Here is a 19,867-nt window from a genome sequence, read left to right as displayed (position 1 = left end):
AGGTACGTTCCTTAAATCAGAAACAAATAGTAACTAAAGGAGAAAATGATAAAAAATGTACTTAATTTGCTTTACCACCCACCTTTCTGAAGCCAAATACAAAGATTAAATTTGACTCTGCAAAGTCTAGATTTAGTTGTGTGGATAACTTAATAAAATTGGAAGTGGAAAACCAAACTGACTTTAATGTGCTTATAAAAGAAAGAAAGGATGCATCATAAAGTAAATAGCCATTGGGATTGGTTAATGAAAGAAATGACTGATTTTAGTAAATGATCTAAATTCATACAAAATTTTCTAAAACTGTCACAGAGTATGATGACCAAGGTCCTCCCTTTGCAAGGTGTCCTTTGGCCTGGTCATGGTAAACCAGGAGATCTGGAAGCCTCTGGAGAGTTGGGAGATTATCTTCTGAGGGCATTTTTTTCCAATAGGACTGGAAGTTCAGGTCAGAGTGGGATGAGTCAAGAGATCAGAAGACTGGACTGCCCGGCAGAGCCCAGTCCAAATTTTGAAGACACAGAATTGTGAGCTAAATGAAATGGTTGTTGTATTAAGCTACTAAGTTTTGGGTGTTCTGTTATGCAGCAGTAAGTGTGACAACTCCCCATCAGCAGGACATGATATATCTCACTTTCCCACCAACACTTGGCAGTATCAAGCTTTCTAATTTTTACCCATCTTACAGGTAGGTATATAGGCATACTAGCAAATGATATCTTAAGTTGGATTTCTTTAAGATTATAAACAAAATTGAGTATCTTTTTATATACTTGGTGGACTTTGGGCTTCCTCTTCTTAAAGTTGCTGCCTTTTTCTTGATATATTCTAGATGTTAATACGTTTCCATTTTAGGTACTACAATATCTTCTACTACCCTCTAATCTATGGTCTTTGCCCATGATGGCCTTTGTTGAATAAAACTCCTGAATTTTTTATGTAATCGAATGTATCAAATTTTTGCCTTATGGTTTGTGTTTGTAAAGTGTTGTTGTTGTTTTTTAAATATATTTTATTGATTTTTTTTACAGAGAGGAAGGGAGATGGGTAGAAACATCAATGAGAGAGAAACATCGATCAGCTGCCTCCTGCACAGCCCCTATTGGGGATGTGCCCGCAACCAAGGTACATGCCCTTATCAGAATTGAACCTGGGACCTTTCAGTCCGTAGGCCGACGCTCTATCCACTGAGCCAAACCAGCCAGGGCGTGTTTGTAAATTTTTATTTAAGAAACGCTTTCCAATTCCTAAGGTCACAAAGACACCTTATTACAATTTCTTCTGTCTTCCTTAGAGTTCTTAGACCATTAGATCTTTCATTCATTCTGATAGTTTGGAAAGTGCATTTTCAAAAGGGCATTTTCCACCAAGTGGTCATGATCCCATGGCCTGGCTTTGGCACATGGTGTTAGATAGGGGTCAGGTTTTCTTTTTCTTCACAGTGAGTCAGTGTATCATCTATTGCACAATTTGCCCTTTTCTCCATTGATTTGTGATGACACCTTTGTTGTGTGTCAAGTTCCCTTGTGCAAATGACACTATGCTAGAGATCTTTCTTCTATCCAATTGGCAAATCTGTCTAAGGAGCTTATTGTCTAAACAGAAAAATGACAATACAGTGAGTGAAGACCTATATGGAACTAAGTATAAAGTACAGGCATAGTCCAAAGGAGTGAGAGACCAATTTACCTGGGATGCATATCCAGGAACAGAATTGGTGGATTTGTGGGGCAAGAATGAGAGGGGGTTCGGGTAAGAGTGGGCTGTGTCAGAGGAAGAACCTGGAGTTGGGTCTTGTATTTTGCACAAGAATTAGGGAAGGCACCTGGGAGGAAAAGCATTCAAGTTGAGAGGATGTTTGAGTTAAGGGACAGAGCTGGGAAACAGGCTCCAGTGGGGGACTGGAACATTGATGTGGCTGCAGCACGGGGTTGTAAGGCCAGGAGAGGCAGATGATGAGGCTGTAAAGAAGGCATTTTTCTTGCTTTCCCAAAAAGGTGAAAGAAAAGAGAGTCTCTTTTTTTATGTGAAGTGATGTGATATGTACCCAAGTTAAAGAAAGTTTGCAAAAACTTCTTTGTGAGAAATTAACCAATGTATGTAGATATAGAAAAAAATTAATATGTGCATGTTAGAAATAGGCCTTTGAAATTATTGTTTATTGGAGAGGATTTAAAAATGTAGTTTGTTGAATAAACATTATATTCAAAAAGACTAAAGGGTATACAGTAAAAAGTAAGTTTCCTCCCACCTCTGATCCCCAGAATTTTAAATTTCCTTCCCCAGTGGCAAGCACAGTGGTCAGTTTCATATGGCATAAACAAACATAAATCTTATATTAGTTACCTACTGCTGTGCAACAAATTGCCCCAAAACTTAGTGGTTTAAAACAACAAATATTTATTTATTTATTTAAATATATTTTATTGATTCTTTTTAAATATATTTTATTGAGTTTTTACAGAGAGGAAGGGAGAGAGATAGAGAGTTAGAAACATCGATGAGAGAGAAACATCGATCAGCCGCCTCCTGCACATCTCCTACTGGGGATGTTCCCGCAACCCAGGTACATGCCCTTGACCGGAATCGAACCTGGGACCCTTCAGTCCGCAGGCTGACGCTCTATCCATTGAGCCAAACCGGTTTTGGCTATTTTATTGATTTTTTACAGAGAGGAAGGGAGAGGGAGAGAGAGTTAGAAACATCGATGAGAGAGAAACATCAATCAGCTGCCTCCTGCACATCTCCTACTGGGGATGTGCCCGCAACCAAGGTACATGCCCTTGACGGGAATCGAACCTGGGACCTTTCAATCCACAGGCCGACGCTCTATCCACTGAACCAAACTGTTTAGGGCAAAACAACAAATATTTATTGTCACACATTTTCTGTGGTCAGAAATCCAGCGGCTTAACTGAGCCCTCTGGCTCAGGATCTCTCATAGGTCATGGTCAGTTGTTGGCTAGGGCTGTAGTCACCTCACAACTCCACTTAGGAGGATCTGCTTTCAGGTGCACTTAAGGGGTATTGGAAGATTTAGTTTCTCACAGGCTGTTGGGCTGAGGGCCTCATTTCTTTAACTGGCTTTTGGCCTGAGGCCTCCTTCAGTTTCTTGCCACCTCTCCACTGGGCACCTCACAGCATGGTAACTGATGTCATCAGAATAAACAGGTGAGAAGAGCTAGAAAAGTAAGAGAAGAAAAGAAGCCAATGTTTTTTATAACCAAATCTCAGAAGTGACATCTCACCTTTGCTGCAATTTTTTAAAATATATTTTTAATTGATTTTTTACAGAGAGGAAGGGAGAGGGATAGAGAGTTAGAAACATCGATGAGAGAGAAACACTGATCAGCTGCCTCCTGTACATCCCCTACTGGGGATGTGCCTGCAACCAAGGTACAAGCCCTTGACCAGAATCGAACCTGGGACCCTTCACTCTGCAGGCCGACGCTCTATCCACTGAGCCAAACTGATTAGGGCTTTGCTGCAAATTTTTAATGAGAAGGCACATCACTAGATTGAGCACACACTCAAGGAGGGATTACATAGGGCATGGTTACCAGGGCTGAGAGATCATTGGGAGCCACCTTAGAAGATGCCTAACACAGTGTATGCTTTAGGTAAAAAGGTATAGGTACCCTTTTTTTTTTAGCTCAAATATTCACACCTTGCTTTTGTCATGCAACAGTGTATGTTTTGTAAGTCTGTACATAAAGATCTCTCTCATTCCCCCAGCAGTGGCAGGGCTTTTCAGCCCTGCTTCCACACTGAGCATTTTTTGGATGGGCCATACGCTGGTAAATAGTACCTTCTGATGGACTTTTTTTGTGTGTTAATCCTCACCGGAGGATATTTTTCCCATTGATTTTTAGAAAGTGTGGAAAGGAGGGGCAAAGACAGACAGAGAGAGGAACATCAATGTGAGAGAGACATATAGATTGGTTGCCTCTCACACATGCCCTGACTGGGGCTGGGGATCCAGCCTGCGTGCCTTTGACTGGAACCAAACCAGAGACCCTCAGTCCGTGGGCTAATGGTCTAACCACTGAGCAACTGGCCAGCACGGTTAGGGCATTTTTGATCTTTTGCTGTAATGACTTGCTGTACATGTTCCTTATTGGTGTGAGAATGCATCTCCTTACAGAGTTGCTGATCAAAGGGTAGGTGCACTTCACATTTCGATAACTGTCTGAATTGCCTTCCAAGGGAGGTTGCACCAGCTTATTTTCCAACCCCAAAGTGTAAGCTTTGTCTAATTCACCACACCACCTTCAGACATTGTTTTCATAAGTTTTGATGAAAAAGGAAAAGAGAAATGAGAAAAACTGAAAACAGAAATTTAATAAATAGCACAAATTGGGATAAGAGTCTACTATTTGCTAATTTGATCTGGATTTACCAGGGTATTTTCCTAGTGTAATATACAGATGAGATCAGGCCCCAGTGTACCTGGAGACCTGCTGTGGCTCCTGTCACTGTTATCTCAGAGAGTATTTCCCTTCTGAGGCATGTGGTTCTCTAAGAGCTTTCAACAGCTCATCAGATTCCAACTTCTTCTGGAGGAGATGACACAAATATCAAATGAAGTTTACACTGATTTACTTTGGAAATTATAGCTTTGGTAATTTTTGTCTTTTCTACTGATACTTCAAGCATTAGAAAGATAAAGACAGTCTTCGTGAAGTCATGCCGTTTCCTGCTTCAACAGTGCTTGGACCAACCGGAGCTCAACCCATCCCAGACAGCCACCACAACCCAGCCTCACCACCTCCTCACAGCACCCTTGGATGCCACAAGCCCCCGGGTGTAAGGACCGTGACCTCCTTGCAGGTGCACCAGAACTGCCACCAAGACTCACAGATCAACCTACAGCTCCTATATCTACTTGTCCAGGTCTTACTGCTTTGACCGTGATGATATGGCTTTTCTGAAGACCTTTGCCAAATATTTCCTTCACCAATTTCATGGGGAATATGTGAGAAATTGATGAAGCTGCAGGACCATTGATGTGGTGAACCTTCCTTCAGGCTCTCAGGAAACCAGGCCCCAGGACTGGAAAAGGGGCTGGATGCCATGGGGTGTGCATTACAATAAATCAAATAGAATAGAGAGACGGTGTTGGGGTAAAAGCAGTCTTAGAGCCCAGGAATAGCTCTCCTTCAACTCTACTCACAACTCTGGAAAATTTTCTATAATCAACTAGCTCCTGTCTGTGTATTTTCACTGAAATACTTATTTCATGAAGGTAGATTGTTCCACTGTTAAACAGTGTAGAGGTTAAAAGTTATTTTGGAATGAGAGATATCTTTGCTCTGTGTCTGCATCTAGTGCTCCCTCCTCTGTCCAAAAGCAGGGAAGTCTTTGTTCTCAGAAACAGCTCCCAGAGCCTCCTCCAGGCTGCCCTCCTCCATGCTGCCCTCCTCCAGGCTGCCCTCCCCCAAGCTGCCTTCTCCCAGGTTGCACACTTTACTCTGCGTTATTCCTTCTTCCCAGGAATTGATTTTCTGCTGAACCCCACAGGATAGGCAGTGACTTTTAGGGCCATTGGTTGAGAGTTTGCATGACAAAGAGCTGCTGTGATTTAAAAAATGCTATGACAACATTCGTAGCAGCACAATTCACAACAGCCAAGAGCTGGAAGCAACCCAAATGTTCCACGCATGAACAGATAAAAAAATTGTGACATAAACATAGACTGGAATATTATTTAACCTTAAAAAAGAAGGAAATTCTACACATGCTACATCACAGATGAAGCTTGAGGTCATTATGCTAAGTGAAATAAGCCAGTCACAAAGGGACAAATACTGTATGATTACACTTATATGAGATATATAGAGTAATTAAATTTGTAGAGACAGAAAGTTAGAATGGTTTCCTGGGGCAGTGGGCAAGGATGAGGGTGAGAATGGGGAGTTAGTGTTTGAGGGGAACAGAGTCTTTTTTTTAAAAAAAGTCTTTATTGTCGAATTATTATATATGTCCTCCTTTTTCCCCATTGACCCCTTCTAGCCTGCACCCGCTCTACACCCCAGGCCTCACCACCCTATTGTTTGCTTAATCTCTTCCACCAACCCACTCACCCATGCCTTCCCTCTGAGATTCGACAGTGAGAACAGAGTTTTAGTTTGGGGAAGATGAAAAAGTTCTGGAGATGGATGGTGGTGATGATTGCACAACAATGTGTGTGTCTTAACCCACTAAACTGAATATTTACAAATTATTAAAATAGAAAATTAAATTGTGTATTCGAGACTCATTACTCATATACTATACTTAGCTTTGGCTCACATTCCCTGTCCCCAAAATCTTCATCCATCCTGGTAAGTCTCTGGGAGCCACTTCCCTGGGTTCAGATGATTAGACCAAGAACAAGCATCTAAACTGAGCTGGATTATTCAGAATCCATGGCTGCAATTTTGGAATTCAGTTTCAGGAACTTCTTGTTAGTTTCTGTGTGGGGTGAGACAGAATGTGTTTCATATAGGTGGGAGCTGCAAAGTTGCCATCTCCACACTGATTTATTTTTTATTTCACCAATGTTTACTGTTCACCTGTTGTGTGCCAGGCATGCTAATATGTGCTGGGATTCAGCCCCGTCCCTGCCTTCCTGAATAAACAAAGCAAGCCTGGTGCAAAGGTATTATCTCTAATGTTATCTATAATATTTCTATTATCTCAAATATTTTGTGAACTGTTCTCCCCTAAGTGAACATCATAGTATACCTCCTTTTATTCATATTTAACTTCCCCTTCTAAATTATTTTTAGCATATTTTTCAGCACCAGCACTAGCACAATCAATGTATTGGTTGACAATGACAGGGTATTAGATTTAATTGTAATAATAAATGTGACAAGAGCACCAAGATCATTCATAGAAGCTCTGTGTGTATTCACTGGACACCAATAAAGGATGGTGAGTGTTTTTGCTTACCAGTGGCAATAGCACCACCACGTGGCAAAATAATAAACGACATTTGCAGTCCCTGGAGCCTGCCTGCATAGAAATTACACAATTAGGTTTTTTTTTTTAATGTGAAGATCTAATTGGCTTTTTAAAGTGACTCATGAATTGGGCTATATCTCATTTGGCAACTAAAAGGGCACTCCCCAAAATTACATAATTCTTGGGGGGAAAATTTTTATTAGGGGGTTGAGAAATGCACATTATTTCCAAATTTGTACAGAAGAGAGACTTTTGTGCTCCCAAAACCTGCCTTTGATGTAGGATTTATTCATCAACAAATATTTATTGAGTGCCTTCATGGTGCTTACTCTGCTCTAGACTTTGCAGATACAGCAGTAATCAAATTGAACTAAAATTTGTCTTCACTGCTTACTCTCTGATTGTGACACATTTGTTTCCTTTATACCTTGGAAGTCAACAGAGACCTGTTTCATTCCACCTTCATTGGAACCACACCATCTACCCACTGAACTCCTCAGGAATAATTTCAGAACTCAGCTATTTTGAAATGATTGTATTTATTAGGACCATCCACATATCAGTTTTATTGTGGGATCAAAGCTATGCCTGTCAGCCAGGGACAAAATACAGAAGCAGAAAGTTCATTTTAGATCCTTTGGCCAGTAAATAATGGCCCTTCAAAGAGTTCCACATCAGCCCTAGCCAGTTTGGCTCATTTTATAGAGCGTCGGCGTGTGGACTCAAGGGTCCTGGGTTCGATTCCGGTCAAGGGCACATGCCCAGGTTGCAGGCTCGGGCCTCAGTAGAGGGCATGCAGGAGGCAGTCAATCAATGATTCCCTCTATTGTTGATGTTTCTATCTCTCTCTTCCTCTCCCTTCCTCTCTGAAATCAATAAAAATATATTTTAAAAAAACTAAAAAAAAAAAAAACCAAAGCAGTCCACATCTTAATCCCCAGAACATGTTAATTTACATGGCAAAGGGACTATGTGGGTGTGATTAAATTAAAAGTCTTGAGATAGGGAGATTATTCTGAATTGTCCTGGTGAACCCAATGTAATCACAGGGTCCTTTCTAAGAAGAGGGAGTAGAGTTAGAGTCAGAGAGCAGACAAAAGGATGAAGCAGAGTCAGAGAAGAGAGGAGATACTATGTTGCTGGCTTTGAGATGAAGAAGGGGACTACGAGCCAGTGAACTCGAGAAGCTGAAAAAGGCATGGAAATGGATTCTCCTCTAGAGCCTTCAAAATAAACAGGCCTGCCTGCACATTTGGACCTCTGACCTCCAGAACTAAATCAATTTGTAATGTACATAAATCCTATATAATAAAAGCCTAATATGCTAAGTGTCTGGTCAACCATTCAACCAAAGTGTAATCCTATATAATAAAGAGGTAATATGCAAATTGACCATCACTCCAACACATAAGATGGCTGCCCCCATGTGGGCACAAGATGGCCTGCAGGGGAGGGCAGTTGTGGGGGACCGGGCCTGCAGGGGGGGGCAGTTGTGGGGAACCGGGCCCAGCCAGCTCAGCCAAGGGTTCACAAGCCTGAGTGAGGGCGGTGAAGGATGAAGAAATGACAGACAAAGAGAATAAGCTGGGTCTAGGTCAGGGGTGGGCAAACTTTTTGACTCGAGGGCCACAATGGGTTCTTAAACTGGACCAGAGGGCTGGAACAAAAGCATGGATGGAGTGTTTGTGTGAACTAATATAAATTCAAAGTAAACATCATTACATAAAAGGGTACGGTCTTTTTTTTTTTTTTTAGTTTTATTCATTTCAAACGGGCTGGATCTGGCCCGTGGGCCGTAGTTTGCCCACAGCTGGTCTAGGTGGATCTTCCTGTGCCTGGCTGAGGCCACAGAGAGAGATCCAGAGGCAAACTGAGCCTTGATTTTATAGCCAGATGTAAACAAAGTAGTGGTCACCACAGTTACAATGTTCTTGTGAGTTTCACTTGTTTAGGCAGCAGTTGCTGCACCTCCCACAGCCCATTAGTTTCCCAGATAAGGTCTAGGGAGCATCGTAAGGTCAAGCTTAATTATGCTAAGAGGACTGTGCCCTCTAAGCTGGGACTTGTTTATGGCTTTGCCAACAGGTCAGTCCGAGGCTTAACCCTATAGCCGCGCCCTACGGGGGTTACTGGGCTGCCAGGGGAGGGAAGTTTGGGGCGACCGGGCCAGCAGGGGAAGGCAGCTGGGGGTGACCGGGCCTGCAGCGGAGGGCAGTTGGGGGCGACTGGGCCAGCAGGGGAGTGGTAAGGGGGTGATCAGGCTGGCAGGCAGAAGTGGTTAGGCGCAATGAGGCAGGCAGGCAGGCAAGCTGTTGGGAGCCAGCAGTCCCAGATTGTGAGATGGATGTCCAACTCCCCCAAAGGGTCCCAGATTGGGGAGGGTGAAGACTGGGCTGAGGGACACCTCTCCCCCCAGTCCACGAATTTTGTGCACTGGGCCTCTAGTATGCTAATAATATGCTAAGGCCACTCAACTGCTCGTTATGACATGCACTGACCACCAGAAGGCAGATGCTCCGACCGGTAGGTTAACTTGCTGCTGGGGTCCGGCCAATTGGAATTGGGACTGGGCAAGATGGGCCAGACACATCCTGAGCCCTCCCGCAGTCCCTCCCCAGCTGGCCAACCTCAAGCGTCTCTCCCTGGCCCCGATCGTGCACCAGTGGGGTCCCTCAGCCTGGCCTGTGCCTTCATGCAAACTGGGACCTCTTGGGGGAAGTCAGAGAGCCAGTTTCAGCCCAATCCCACAGGGGAGCGCCACTCAGCCAGAAGCCAGGCTCCCTGGGGAGCGGGCCTAAGCCATCAATCAGACATCCCCTGAGGGCTCCCGGACTTCGAGAGGACACAGGCCGGGCTGAGAACCACCCCCACCCGGGGCTCTAGTGTTTATATATAAGCCACTAACTTGGCAGTAATTTGTCATGGCAGTAACAGGACACTAATACAGATTTTTACCTGTCCTCCCCTAATCAGTCCTTCCTGCTACCCACTCTCTCTGGTGCACAGAGCAGGACACTTCTAATTTGTTCCTATTTTCCAAAGTAATGGAGTTGTCCTGCTTTTTCTCAACACAAGCCTATAACTGTGCTTTTCTAACAGGGTTGTCTTTGGCATTCTTTGGCATATTCCAGAGTCCTTGAGGTTTCTACGAGAATTAAAAATTCTGTATATTAAGTTCCAAAGTTAGTTAAAAAATTAATATGTAATTCAACTTAAATCCCGAGGTCAGACTCACCTTCATAAGAACACTCAAAGCGTTATCATGAAAGTCAGGAACAAGATAAGGGTATCATAAGTAGCACTCTTGCCCTGGCCGGTTTGGCTCAGTGGAGGTTCGATTCCGGTTGGGGGCATGTGCCTGGGTTGTGGGTGCATCCCCAGTGGGGGCCATGCAGGGGGCAGCTGATCGATGCTTCTCTCTCATCGATGTTTCTGATTCTGTATCCCTCTCCCTTCCTCTCTGTAAAAAATCAACAAAATATATTTAAAAAAAAAAAATAAGTAGCACTCTTACAGCCATGCTGGAGGTGCTGGCTATTGTCATCGCACAAGAAAAAAAAAAAGATAGAATGGGACAAGAGGAGGTAAACTTGTATTTGTTTGCAAATGATATAGCTGAAGGTCCAAGAGAAAAAACTAAAAAAATATACTAACAATAAAAGAATTCAGAGAAATGACTTGGCACAACACTAATGTATAGTAATCAATATGTAAACAACAATTAGGGCATATAAATAATGTAAAAAATTATTCTGTTTCTAACAACAGAAACAAGAAAAGTAACAAGAAACATGTAAAATCAATATGAAGGAAATAAGCAAAACTTGAAAAAGAAAAAAGTATGCTTTGGTCTTTGATACAAAGATATGTGTTTAAGATCACTACAGTTAGATTTGTTATTGGCAACCAAATAAAATTGATAAGAGAAATTTTTATCTTGTTCAAAAGTTCATTGTACATTCAGCCTTTTATATTACCTGGTCTTGTTTCAAGAATTTCAGTCTTCATGGAGATATGTAGGCTCTCCACTGGTGGAAGGCAGGGCACAGATTAAGTGAGGCCTGATCTCTGCGTGGTCCAAGCCAAGCCCACCTTCGGACTACCAGGCCATGGTGGGAACTCCTTAGATAGTGCCCTCTGCTAGTTGTCATGATCTGCCATGACCAACTTCAGTCATCCTCTGTCTCTCTTCCTCTCTCTCTAACACATACACACACACTCTACTCCATCTGGACCATGCTAGGTTTCATTATCTTATTGTTATAACAATTGCTACATGGTAAGGGTAATCTTCCCACCAGGATCATAGCTAAAATAGCAATTTTTATTATCTTCAACATGTCTCTAGCCCAGGGGTGGGCAAACTTTTTGACTCGAGGGCCACAATGGGTTCTTAAACTGGACCGGAGGGCCGGGACAAAAGCATGGATGGAGTGTTTGTGTGAACTAATATAAATTCAAAGTAAACATCATTACATAAAAGGGTACGGTCTTTTTTTTTTTTTTAGTTTTATTCATTTCAAATGGGCCGGATCCGGCCAGCGGGCCGTAGTTTGCCCACGGCTGCTCTAGCCCATCCTTGGGCTATAGGCTTTTTGACATCATTTTTACTTGTCTCATTTCACCCCAACTTCTCTTTCAGGTAATTGTCAGCAACACAGCAGTAAATATCAACACAAAGCAGATTATTATCGCAGATCACGCAGGGAGAACAAAGGGTAAAATATTTAACTGCAGCAGTATTTGACTATATTCTGTGCAGTGAGAAAACCTAAAGTCATTTCTTCTTTTAGTCGGGTCAAGTTTCTGAGCTTTCTAAATATCCATTTTCCAGCTAATGAAAAAAAAGCAGGATTCCACCGAGTCTCCTATCCACCTTCTCCAGGACTTCTGTGAGGATCAAATAAGATGAGGCACGGGAAAACACTTCACAGACATTTGGTTAAAGTATAAAATGCTTCCACCTGGCTATAAAGCAAGTCATGTTCCTGGCCTGAAGAAACTCCAAGGAGTCTAGTTGCTAGGGAGAGGAAGTCGGGCTTTGCTATGTGACATCATTGCCCGGCAACCACAGCCACCGTTTCAAGGCTATGGGCCTCATTTTGCACCATGTCAGTGTTGGCTGCGATTTGGTGGGCTGTCGCTCGGGGTGGTGGCGGGGACTGTGTCCCACTTGGGGGAAGCCGAGTGTTGCTTTGTGGACACCAAGTCTGCACTGCTGTTTCTCTGTAAATGGCCAGTGTGCATCACAGCAGCTCCTGTGTTGAGCATCTGCCCCCTGGTGGTCAGGGCACATCATAGTGACTGGTTGGACGGTCACTTAGCATATTAGCCTTTTATATATATATTAGAGGCCTGTTGCATGAAAATATTTGTGCAATAGGCCTTCCCTTCCCCTGGCTTCCGGCACCAGTTTTCCTCTGGCACCCGGAACCCAGGCCTTCACTCCGGCCAGAGCACCTTCAGTCTTAGCTCCGCGGCTTCGTGCCTATGTATGCAAATTAACCGCCATCTTTGTTGGCAGATAATTTGCATATCGCTCTGATTAGCCAATGGTGGGAGTAGCGAAGGTACGGTCAATTTGGATCTTTGTCTATTATTAGATAGGACTAGGGGCCCGACGCATGAAATTCATGCACTGTGGGGTGGGGGTGTCCCTCAGCCCAGCCTGCCCCCTCTCACATTCTGGGAGCCCTCAGGGGATGTCCTACTGACAGCTTAGGCCCGCTCCCTGCTCCCCTTGGGGATAGGGCCTAAGCTGCAGTCTGGCCTCCCTTTGTGGGAGGTGACCGAGCTGATCAGTGGAAGGCACCAGCCCCATCACCCCGCTGCTGTAGCCACTGCCAGTCACCGCAGCCAGCAAGGTTTTTTCATCAACACAGACTCCAGTTCCTTCACGATGAAAAAATAACAACTTTCTTTAGGCATTTTCAAGATGTGTCTTTCATATAATAATAATTTATTATTATTTTTATCCTCACCTGAGGATATGTTTCCACTGATTTTTAGAGAATGTGGAAGAGAAAGGGAAAGACAGAGAGAAACATCAAAGTGAGAGGAACACTTTGGTTGCCTCCTGCATGAGCCCTGACCTGGGCCCCTGCCAGGGAGAAGCCTGCAACCTAGGTACATGCCCTTGGTCAGAATGGACTCAGATCCTGCCATCGGCAGGCCAAGACATTATCAACTGAGCCAAACCAGCTAGGGCAGGATATGGCATTCCTTAGCCCTCCAGTAGCGGACCTTCGTTTTTTTCGCCAGGAGTGTGGTGAAAAACCCTAGATCACCTTTTTGGATTCTTATTACCCAAGTTACTAAGAATATTACCAGTGGCTTACAGTGAGCTTAGGCAATGAGCAGTCAGAAAAGGTGTTTCCTCTGTAGTTCACACCAATTGCCGGCTTGGCCTCCCCCACTCCCCCACACCCCAGGCCTGACGCCTCTGGCCCGGCTTCAGGCCTGGGCAGGGGACCCCCATCTCCCCTCGATCACCGGCTCCTCCCTCGCCCAGGCCTTGACCAGAGGTGTCGACCTCCATCACTCTCTCATCACAGGATCAGCCCCTTACCCAGGCCTGACGCCTCTGCCAGAGGTGTCAGGCCTGGACAGGGGACCTCCATCTCCCTCCAATCACCAGATCGGCCCCTCGCCCAGGCATGACAACTCAGCCAGAGGTGTTGACCCCCATTACCCTCCCATCGCCAGATCAGCCCCTTGCCCAGGCCTGACGCCTCCGCCAGAGGTGTCAGGCCTTGGCAGGGGACCCCCATCTCCCCCCGATCACTGGCTTCTGTGGCTTCTGGGGCCGGCCTGCTGCCCGGGATGGCGGCTTGTGCTGGCAGCTGTGCTGTCCCATCCTGCCTGCAGTATGCAAATTAGCCGCCATCTTTGTTGGCGGTTAATTTGCATATCACGCTGATTAGCCTATGTGAGGCGTAATGAAGGTATGGTCAATTACCATGTTTGTCTATTATTAGATAGGATAGATGTTAAATGCTGCCTTTGTTGTAGCCTTTCCACTCTACCTCCTCCCCCTCCCTCACTTATTTTAAAATAAATCAAAACATTTTGGGAGACCTTAAAAGTATCTGTGGGCCCTGGGTTCAGAACTTTCCTTGCCAAATGGATGTTATTTCTCCTTGGTGCCTGGGAACTGACTGTTAAATGTTTTGATCATCACCTTTGGTAAGACTTAAATTTGTATGTGAGAAGTATGTGGATGGAAAAAAAAAGGGATACTTTGGAAAGTAACTTCATAGGGTGATCTAATCATAAAATCCAAACTGGGCAGGTCACGGTGGGTAGTCTCACCCCAGGCATAAAATTTCTTTAGTGGAAAGTTTTTAGCCAGCCCTGTCCATTGTTTTTGTGCCTCTAGATCAGTGGTTCTCAACCTTCCTAATGCCGCGACCCTTTAATACAGTTCCTAATGTTGTGGTGACCCCCAATTTCATTGTTACAAACTGAACATAATTAAAGCATAGTGATTAATCACAAAAACAATATGTAATGAGAGAAACCAAGATGGCGGCATAGGTAAACACCTGAAATTGCTGCCTTGCACAACCACTTCAAAAATACAACTAAAAGAAAAAACAGACATCATCCAGAAACACAGGAAGGCTGGTTGAGTGGAAATTCTACAACTAGAAGGAAAGAGAAAAGCACACTGAGACTCAGAAGAGGTGCGGAAGTAAAGTGCAGAGGTATGGAGGCTTGAGCACGTGTGGAAAGGGGCTGGCAACGGAGGACGCTGGTGTCTTTTGCATTCTGGAGGGAGGCACAACCTCCCGACGGCCCTGACTCCAGTTCCGGGCGAATCTCTGGGGACCCAGACTGATACGGGGAGAAACTAGACTGTCTGGCAGCGGGTGGAACTCAAGGGCGGTTTCTCTCAGAGGTGCTTGCAGCGATTACTGTGGGACACTGAGACCCGGGTCCTCTTAGGGCAGGACTGAGGATCAGCCATAGCTGTTTGCTACGCCCTGTTGATTTCCTGAGTCCCCGACCCACCCAAGCTGCACGCAGAGGCTTTTGCATATGAATGGGCTGGCCCTTTGAGATCTAAAATTACCTAACAAACTGCAGCTGGGTCAGAAAGACCCAGAACATCCAAGAGAAGGCCCAAGGCCCCACAGCAGCTTGCATTGATTCACAGCTGGGTCTCATCTGGGCACCTCCAAAACCCAAACAAGGAAGAGGAACCTGCAGATCTCTCCGTAGCTCTTGCTGGGTAGCCTCAGGCAGAGGCTAAATTAGCACCTCCTTAGAGATCCAAGAGCCTGTGTACCCAGTGGTCAGATTGGGACCATCCTGATTACAACTCCTCAGATCCATAAGGGACACACTCAGGGGGCAGACTCAGTGAGCACCAAAGCACCACTGAAGCAAGTCTTGCCCCATAAGGGTGTCTTCAGCACAGAAGTTCTCCCACTGTAGACACAGCTGATTCTCACAGACAATTGGCCTGGAGGTCAATTCCTCCCAGTGATACCTACAACAATCAAGGCTTAACTACAACAAGACTGTGAACACAGCCTACAAAGGGGTGCACCAAGAGTGTCCACCCCAGGAAATTGGGAAGGCTGAGCCACTGGGCCCTATAGGACACCTAGCACAGAAAACCACTCTATCAACACAGCATAAAAAATGCGGAGACAAAGAAACAGATCACAAATGACAGAAATAGAGGAAAGCAAACTACTGGATATATTGTTTAAAACCATGGTTATAAGGTTTTTCAAGAATTTTCTAGAAACCACCGATAAATTTAGTGAGACCCTTGAGGATATGAAAAAGGACCAACTATAAATTAAGCATACACTGACTGAAATAAAGAATAATATACAGAGATCCAACAGCAGACAAGAGGATCACAAGAATCAAGTCAAATTTTGAAATACGAAGAAGTAAAAAAAAACCCAACTGGAAAAGCAAAAAGAAAAAAGAATCCAAAAATATCAAGACAGTGTAAGGAAACTCTGGGACAACTTCAAGTGTACCAACATCCGAATTATAGGGGTGCCAGAAGAAGAGAGAGAGCAAGATATTGAAAACCCATTTGAAGAAATAATGACAGAAATCTTCCCTTATCTTGTGAAAGAAATAGACTTACAAGTCCAGGAAGCGCAGAGAACCCCAAACAAAAGGAATCCAAAGAGGACCACACCAAGACACATCATAATTAAAATGCCAAGGGCAAAAGACAAAGAAAATCTTAAAAGCAGCAAGAGAAAAAAAAGTCAGTTACCTACAAGGGAGTACCCATAGGATTGTCAGCTGATTTCTCAACAGAAACTATGCAGGCCAGAAGGGAGTGGCAAGAAATATTCAAAATGATGAATAGCAAGAACCTATAACCAAGATTACTTTATCCAGCAAAGCTATCATTCATAATTGAAGGTCAGATAAAGAGCTTCACTGATAAGAAAAAGCTAAAGGAGTTCATCACCACCAAACCAGTATTATATGAAATGCTGAAAGGTATTCTTTAAGAAAAGGTAGAAGAAAATGGTAAAGATGAAAATTATGAACAACAAATACACATCTATCAACAAGTGAATCTAAAAATCAAGTGAATAAAAAATCTGATGAACAGAGTAAACTGGTGAATATAACAGAATCAGGGGCATAGAAAGGGAGTGGACTGACAATTCTCGGGGGGGAAAGGGGTGTGGGGGGTGTGGGAAGAGACTGGACAAAAATCATACACCTATGGATGAGGACAGTGGGGGGGGGGTAAGGGCAGAGGGTGGGGTGGGAACTGGGGGAAGGGGAGCTATGGGGGAAAAAAGAGGAACAACTGTAATAATCTGAACAATAAAGATTTAAATAAAAATTTTAAAAAAGCAATATGTAATTATATATGTGTTTTCTGATGGTCTTAGGCGACCCCTGTGAAAGGGTCGTTCGACCCCCAACGGGGTCACGACCCACAGGTTGAGAATGCTGCTCTAGATCAACACATCTGTGAAATACCAGAAGTAATTCCCCTTAAAAGATATATTAACCCTCAAGAGATCACATAATCTTGTTACTATCCTGTAATCCAGTTAATTCCTGCCTTGCTTTCTCCTACCTCCATTTAATTGTCCTTACATCCCCTCCTTAATTTCAAATGCAGAAGCTGCAAAACTGTTATTCGAAGCATTTGAGATCTTGCTCCCTGGCATATGTAGTCAGTTTGGGTCAAAAAAGCTTATAAAAATTCTCTGCAGGTTGGGGTGTTTCTTACACTAACAAGTAGAAAACTCAAATGCCTTCAAGCAGTCTGGCTGTGGGGCATTTATTTGTTCACAGCATGTGTGTGGTGACAGCCTGGTGAACTGGAGTGCTCAGCCCGATTTCCAAGAAATTGCTGTGGCTCATTGCCAGACTTTTCCATTTTTCAAGAAAAGCTGGAAATCCTGAGTATTAAACAAGTAAATTTTCCCAATTTAAAAATGCCCGCAACCAAGGTACATGCCCTTGACCAGAATCAAACCCAGGACCCTTGAGTTTGCAGGCCGACGCTCTATCCACTGAGCCAAACCAGTTAGGGCAGTAAGTATACTTAATTAGGCCTTAATAAAGGCCTAGGTATAACTTATAGTCAGGTCAGATTTGTCTGACTTCCTGCAGGGCTTTATCGTATGAAAAAGAGAGGGAAGAAGTCTGCATTAACTTTAACTCTTTTGGGGTACACATTTAGTAAAAATTATCTTTATAAGAAGCAGAACTTTAGGAATCTGAATGAAAAGCATGCATATATTTACTTTATAGAGACCAACTCATTGTCAGTGGAAAAGTGTAGGTTCCTATGGATCAGAAGCAGTCTCTAACTTAGGCTTGACGAGGGAAGAAGGTCTGTAAAGTCCTGGAGGAAGTACCATCTTCAAAAAAGTAGCCTTCAATTAGAGGACAGCATGAGGGTGGGGGAAGAAGTACAAAACTGAAAAAGCAAGATCTGAGATTGAAAATAGATTCAACTGGACTGGAGGTTGCAAAGCATTGTTCCATTTTAATTTCAATGTATAGCACTTGTCACTTTCTAATTATTTCTTGTTTAGAAATCCTTTTTTTTTTTTTTTGCTATTTGTTTACTGTTTGTTCTTCTAACCCCTCCCCTCACACAGGAGCCCTAGCCTGCTGATTCCTCAGTGTCTGGCACACAGATCCTGTTCTACCGGCTTCCCTCACCACTACCCAACCTCCTGCCTTCTGCTCCCAACACTAACAGACAAAATTTTACTTCTTCAGAGTTGGTTCGAATGCTTCCTTCTCTGTGAAATCTCCCCCATCTCCTTACCCGACCTTAACCTCAGAATTATTTCTTTCAGAGTTCCCACAGCTATTGTGTTTTCCTTGCAGGATCAATTTAATTCTACAGTGTTAGTTTGCTGTTCTCTTGCCCAACCCTCATTAGGTTTTAAATCATATAGAGACAACGTATTTTTGTCTCTGCAAGCCTCTACACTTTGGGCAGGCTTTTATACACAAAAGGGGCTCAAAAATAGTTTGCAGAAATAAATTAGAGTGAAGTCATGAACTTGTCCTCTTCCCTTCCCCCAGTCCTCAGAGCCATCTTTAAAAACTTAAAATCTGACCAAGTCACAGTCCTAGTTAACTCTGTTGAAGGCCACTCTAGATCCTCAAAACATAATTCTAAATTCTAACCACCCTGGTTGCCTCAGGGCCCAGTATGAACGTACTTAGAATAGTATCTTCATGATTTTCTCTTATCCTGTCTCTGTAGACGCCCTAAATAGAGTCCGATCTCCCATTGCCGGAACCTCAGGTTGGGTCAAAAACTCATCTTCTCCGCTTTCTGGGCACAATTCTATATTCAAGTACCTTGAGCAGACTGCAAGTTTCCCATCAGGGTGCGAGCTCCCCAGTGGTGCGAACAAGTCGCACGGAGCACCAGGTCCCTAGGCCGTTCCAGACCTATTTTCGGAGTTGAAGTAAAATCCTGACCAGCTGATCAGTGCCTTTCTTCTTTAAGGAGACGTCTCCTCCTCTCCAGGAAGCAGAACCGGCTCGCACCTATCAGGGACTGGCACTTGAAAAATAGTAAAGTATTGGCAGCCCCTGAAAGTCAAGACCAGAAGCTTCTTTAAATTTGCGGGTCCAATAACACACCCAGCAACCGAGACAACCAGAAAAACCAGCGTAGTGGGCGGGGCCGGGAAAAGGAGACTCCGGAAGTCATATGCACCCGAGCTGGAACACCATCTCGGCAGTTGACTATTCAGCCTTGCAGACGTTCTGGCGGGCTCCGCTGCGATCCACTCTTTCGGCGCTCGACTATCCGGCGCTGCTGCCGCCGCCGAAGGAGGGGCAAAGCTCAAGATGGCGGACAAAACGCCAGGCGGCTCTCAGAAGGCCAGTTCAAAGGTAATTTCTCAGAGGAGTGCGTAAGTCAGAGAGTCCCCCCGTCGTCTGGGACCTGCAGATGCTCCTGGCAGGCGGGAGGGGTTTGGTGGGAGTCCGCGATTCGGTCGCGATGGCAGGCCGGGTGCCGACGCACCGTGGTGCGCAGGTTGAGAGGCCTGGCTTCCCTCCTAGTCCCAGTCCGGACTGGCTGGAAACTGGCGGGCCCTGGGGTGGTGAGGGCTGCCGTGAGGAATCCGCCCCACGCTTGGCTTTGGCATGAAGACAGAGGTTTCGATTGGGGTCTGAAGCGGCGAAAATGCGCCACGGTGTCTCACCTTATTTCGCGCTGAGGCCGCTGATCACAGCTTGGGAGAGGTGATCGCTTCCCGGCGATTACGTCCCTGCCCATCTTTTCTCGGCTCTTTGGTTCTGGGTCTCACGGTGCCGGCCTCCCTCCATTCCCTTCAGGCCCGCCTGGGAATCAATAACCCGTGGGGCGGGCAGTTGTGAGCCGAGGACCCACCCGAGGTCGCGGCGCGGCGCGGCGCGGCGCGGCGCGGCGCGG

At 44.7% G+C, this 19,867-nt stretch overlaps 1 protein-coding gene and 1 long non-coding RNA gene across 4 annotated transcripts in view; one reads left to right on the top strand and one right to left on the bottom strand.

Moving 5' to 3' along the window:
- Positions 1-2,383: 2,383 nt before the first annotated feature.
- On the bottom strand, positions 2,384-18,378 carry LOC308515647. The gene is made up of 2 exons (XR_013995653.1): positions 17,703-18,378; positions 2,384-3,181 (listed from the first exon to the last, which is right to left on the bottom strand). It is a non-coding gene; the product is annotated as an uncharacterized lncRNA (long non-coding RNA).
- A 574-nt stretch (positions 18,379-18,952) lies between these two features.
- The window catches only part of U2SURP (U2 snRNP associated SURP domain containing), an 82,328-nt gene continuing 81,413 nt past the window's right edge, over positions 18,953-19,867 (top strand). For 2 of the 3 annotated variants that reach the window (XM_081086143.1, XM_081086142.1), the window contains exon 1: positions 19,103-19,323. In XM_081086143.1, the coding sequence (XP_080942269.1) occupies positions 19,279-19,323 (45 nt within the window). In that variant the 5' untranslated portion in view covers positions 19,103-19,278. Of the gene's footprint in view, positions 19,324-19,867 lie in introns of all 3 variants that reach the window. The other variant, XM_081086144.1, reaches the window with a different exon arrangement.

Source organism: Myotis nattereri, assembly GCF_964212035.1.
Source record: "Myotis nattereri genome assembly, chromosome: 3".
In the NCBI taxonomy this organism is placed as follows: domain Eukaryota; kingdom Metazoa; phylum Chordata; class Mammalia; order Chiroptera; family Vespertilionidae; genus Myotis; species Myotis nattereri.
This window is presented reverse-complemented; position numbering and strand designations above follow the sequence as displayed.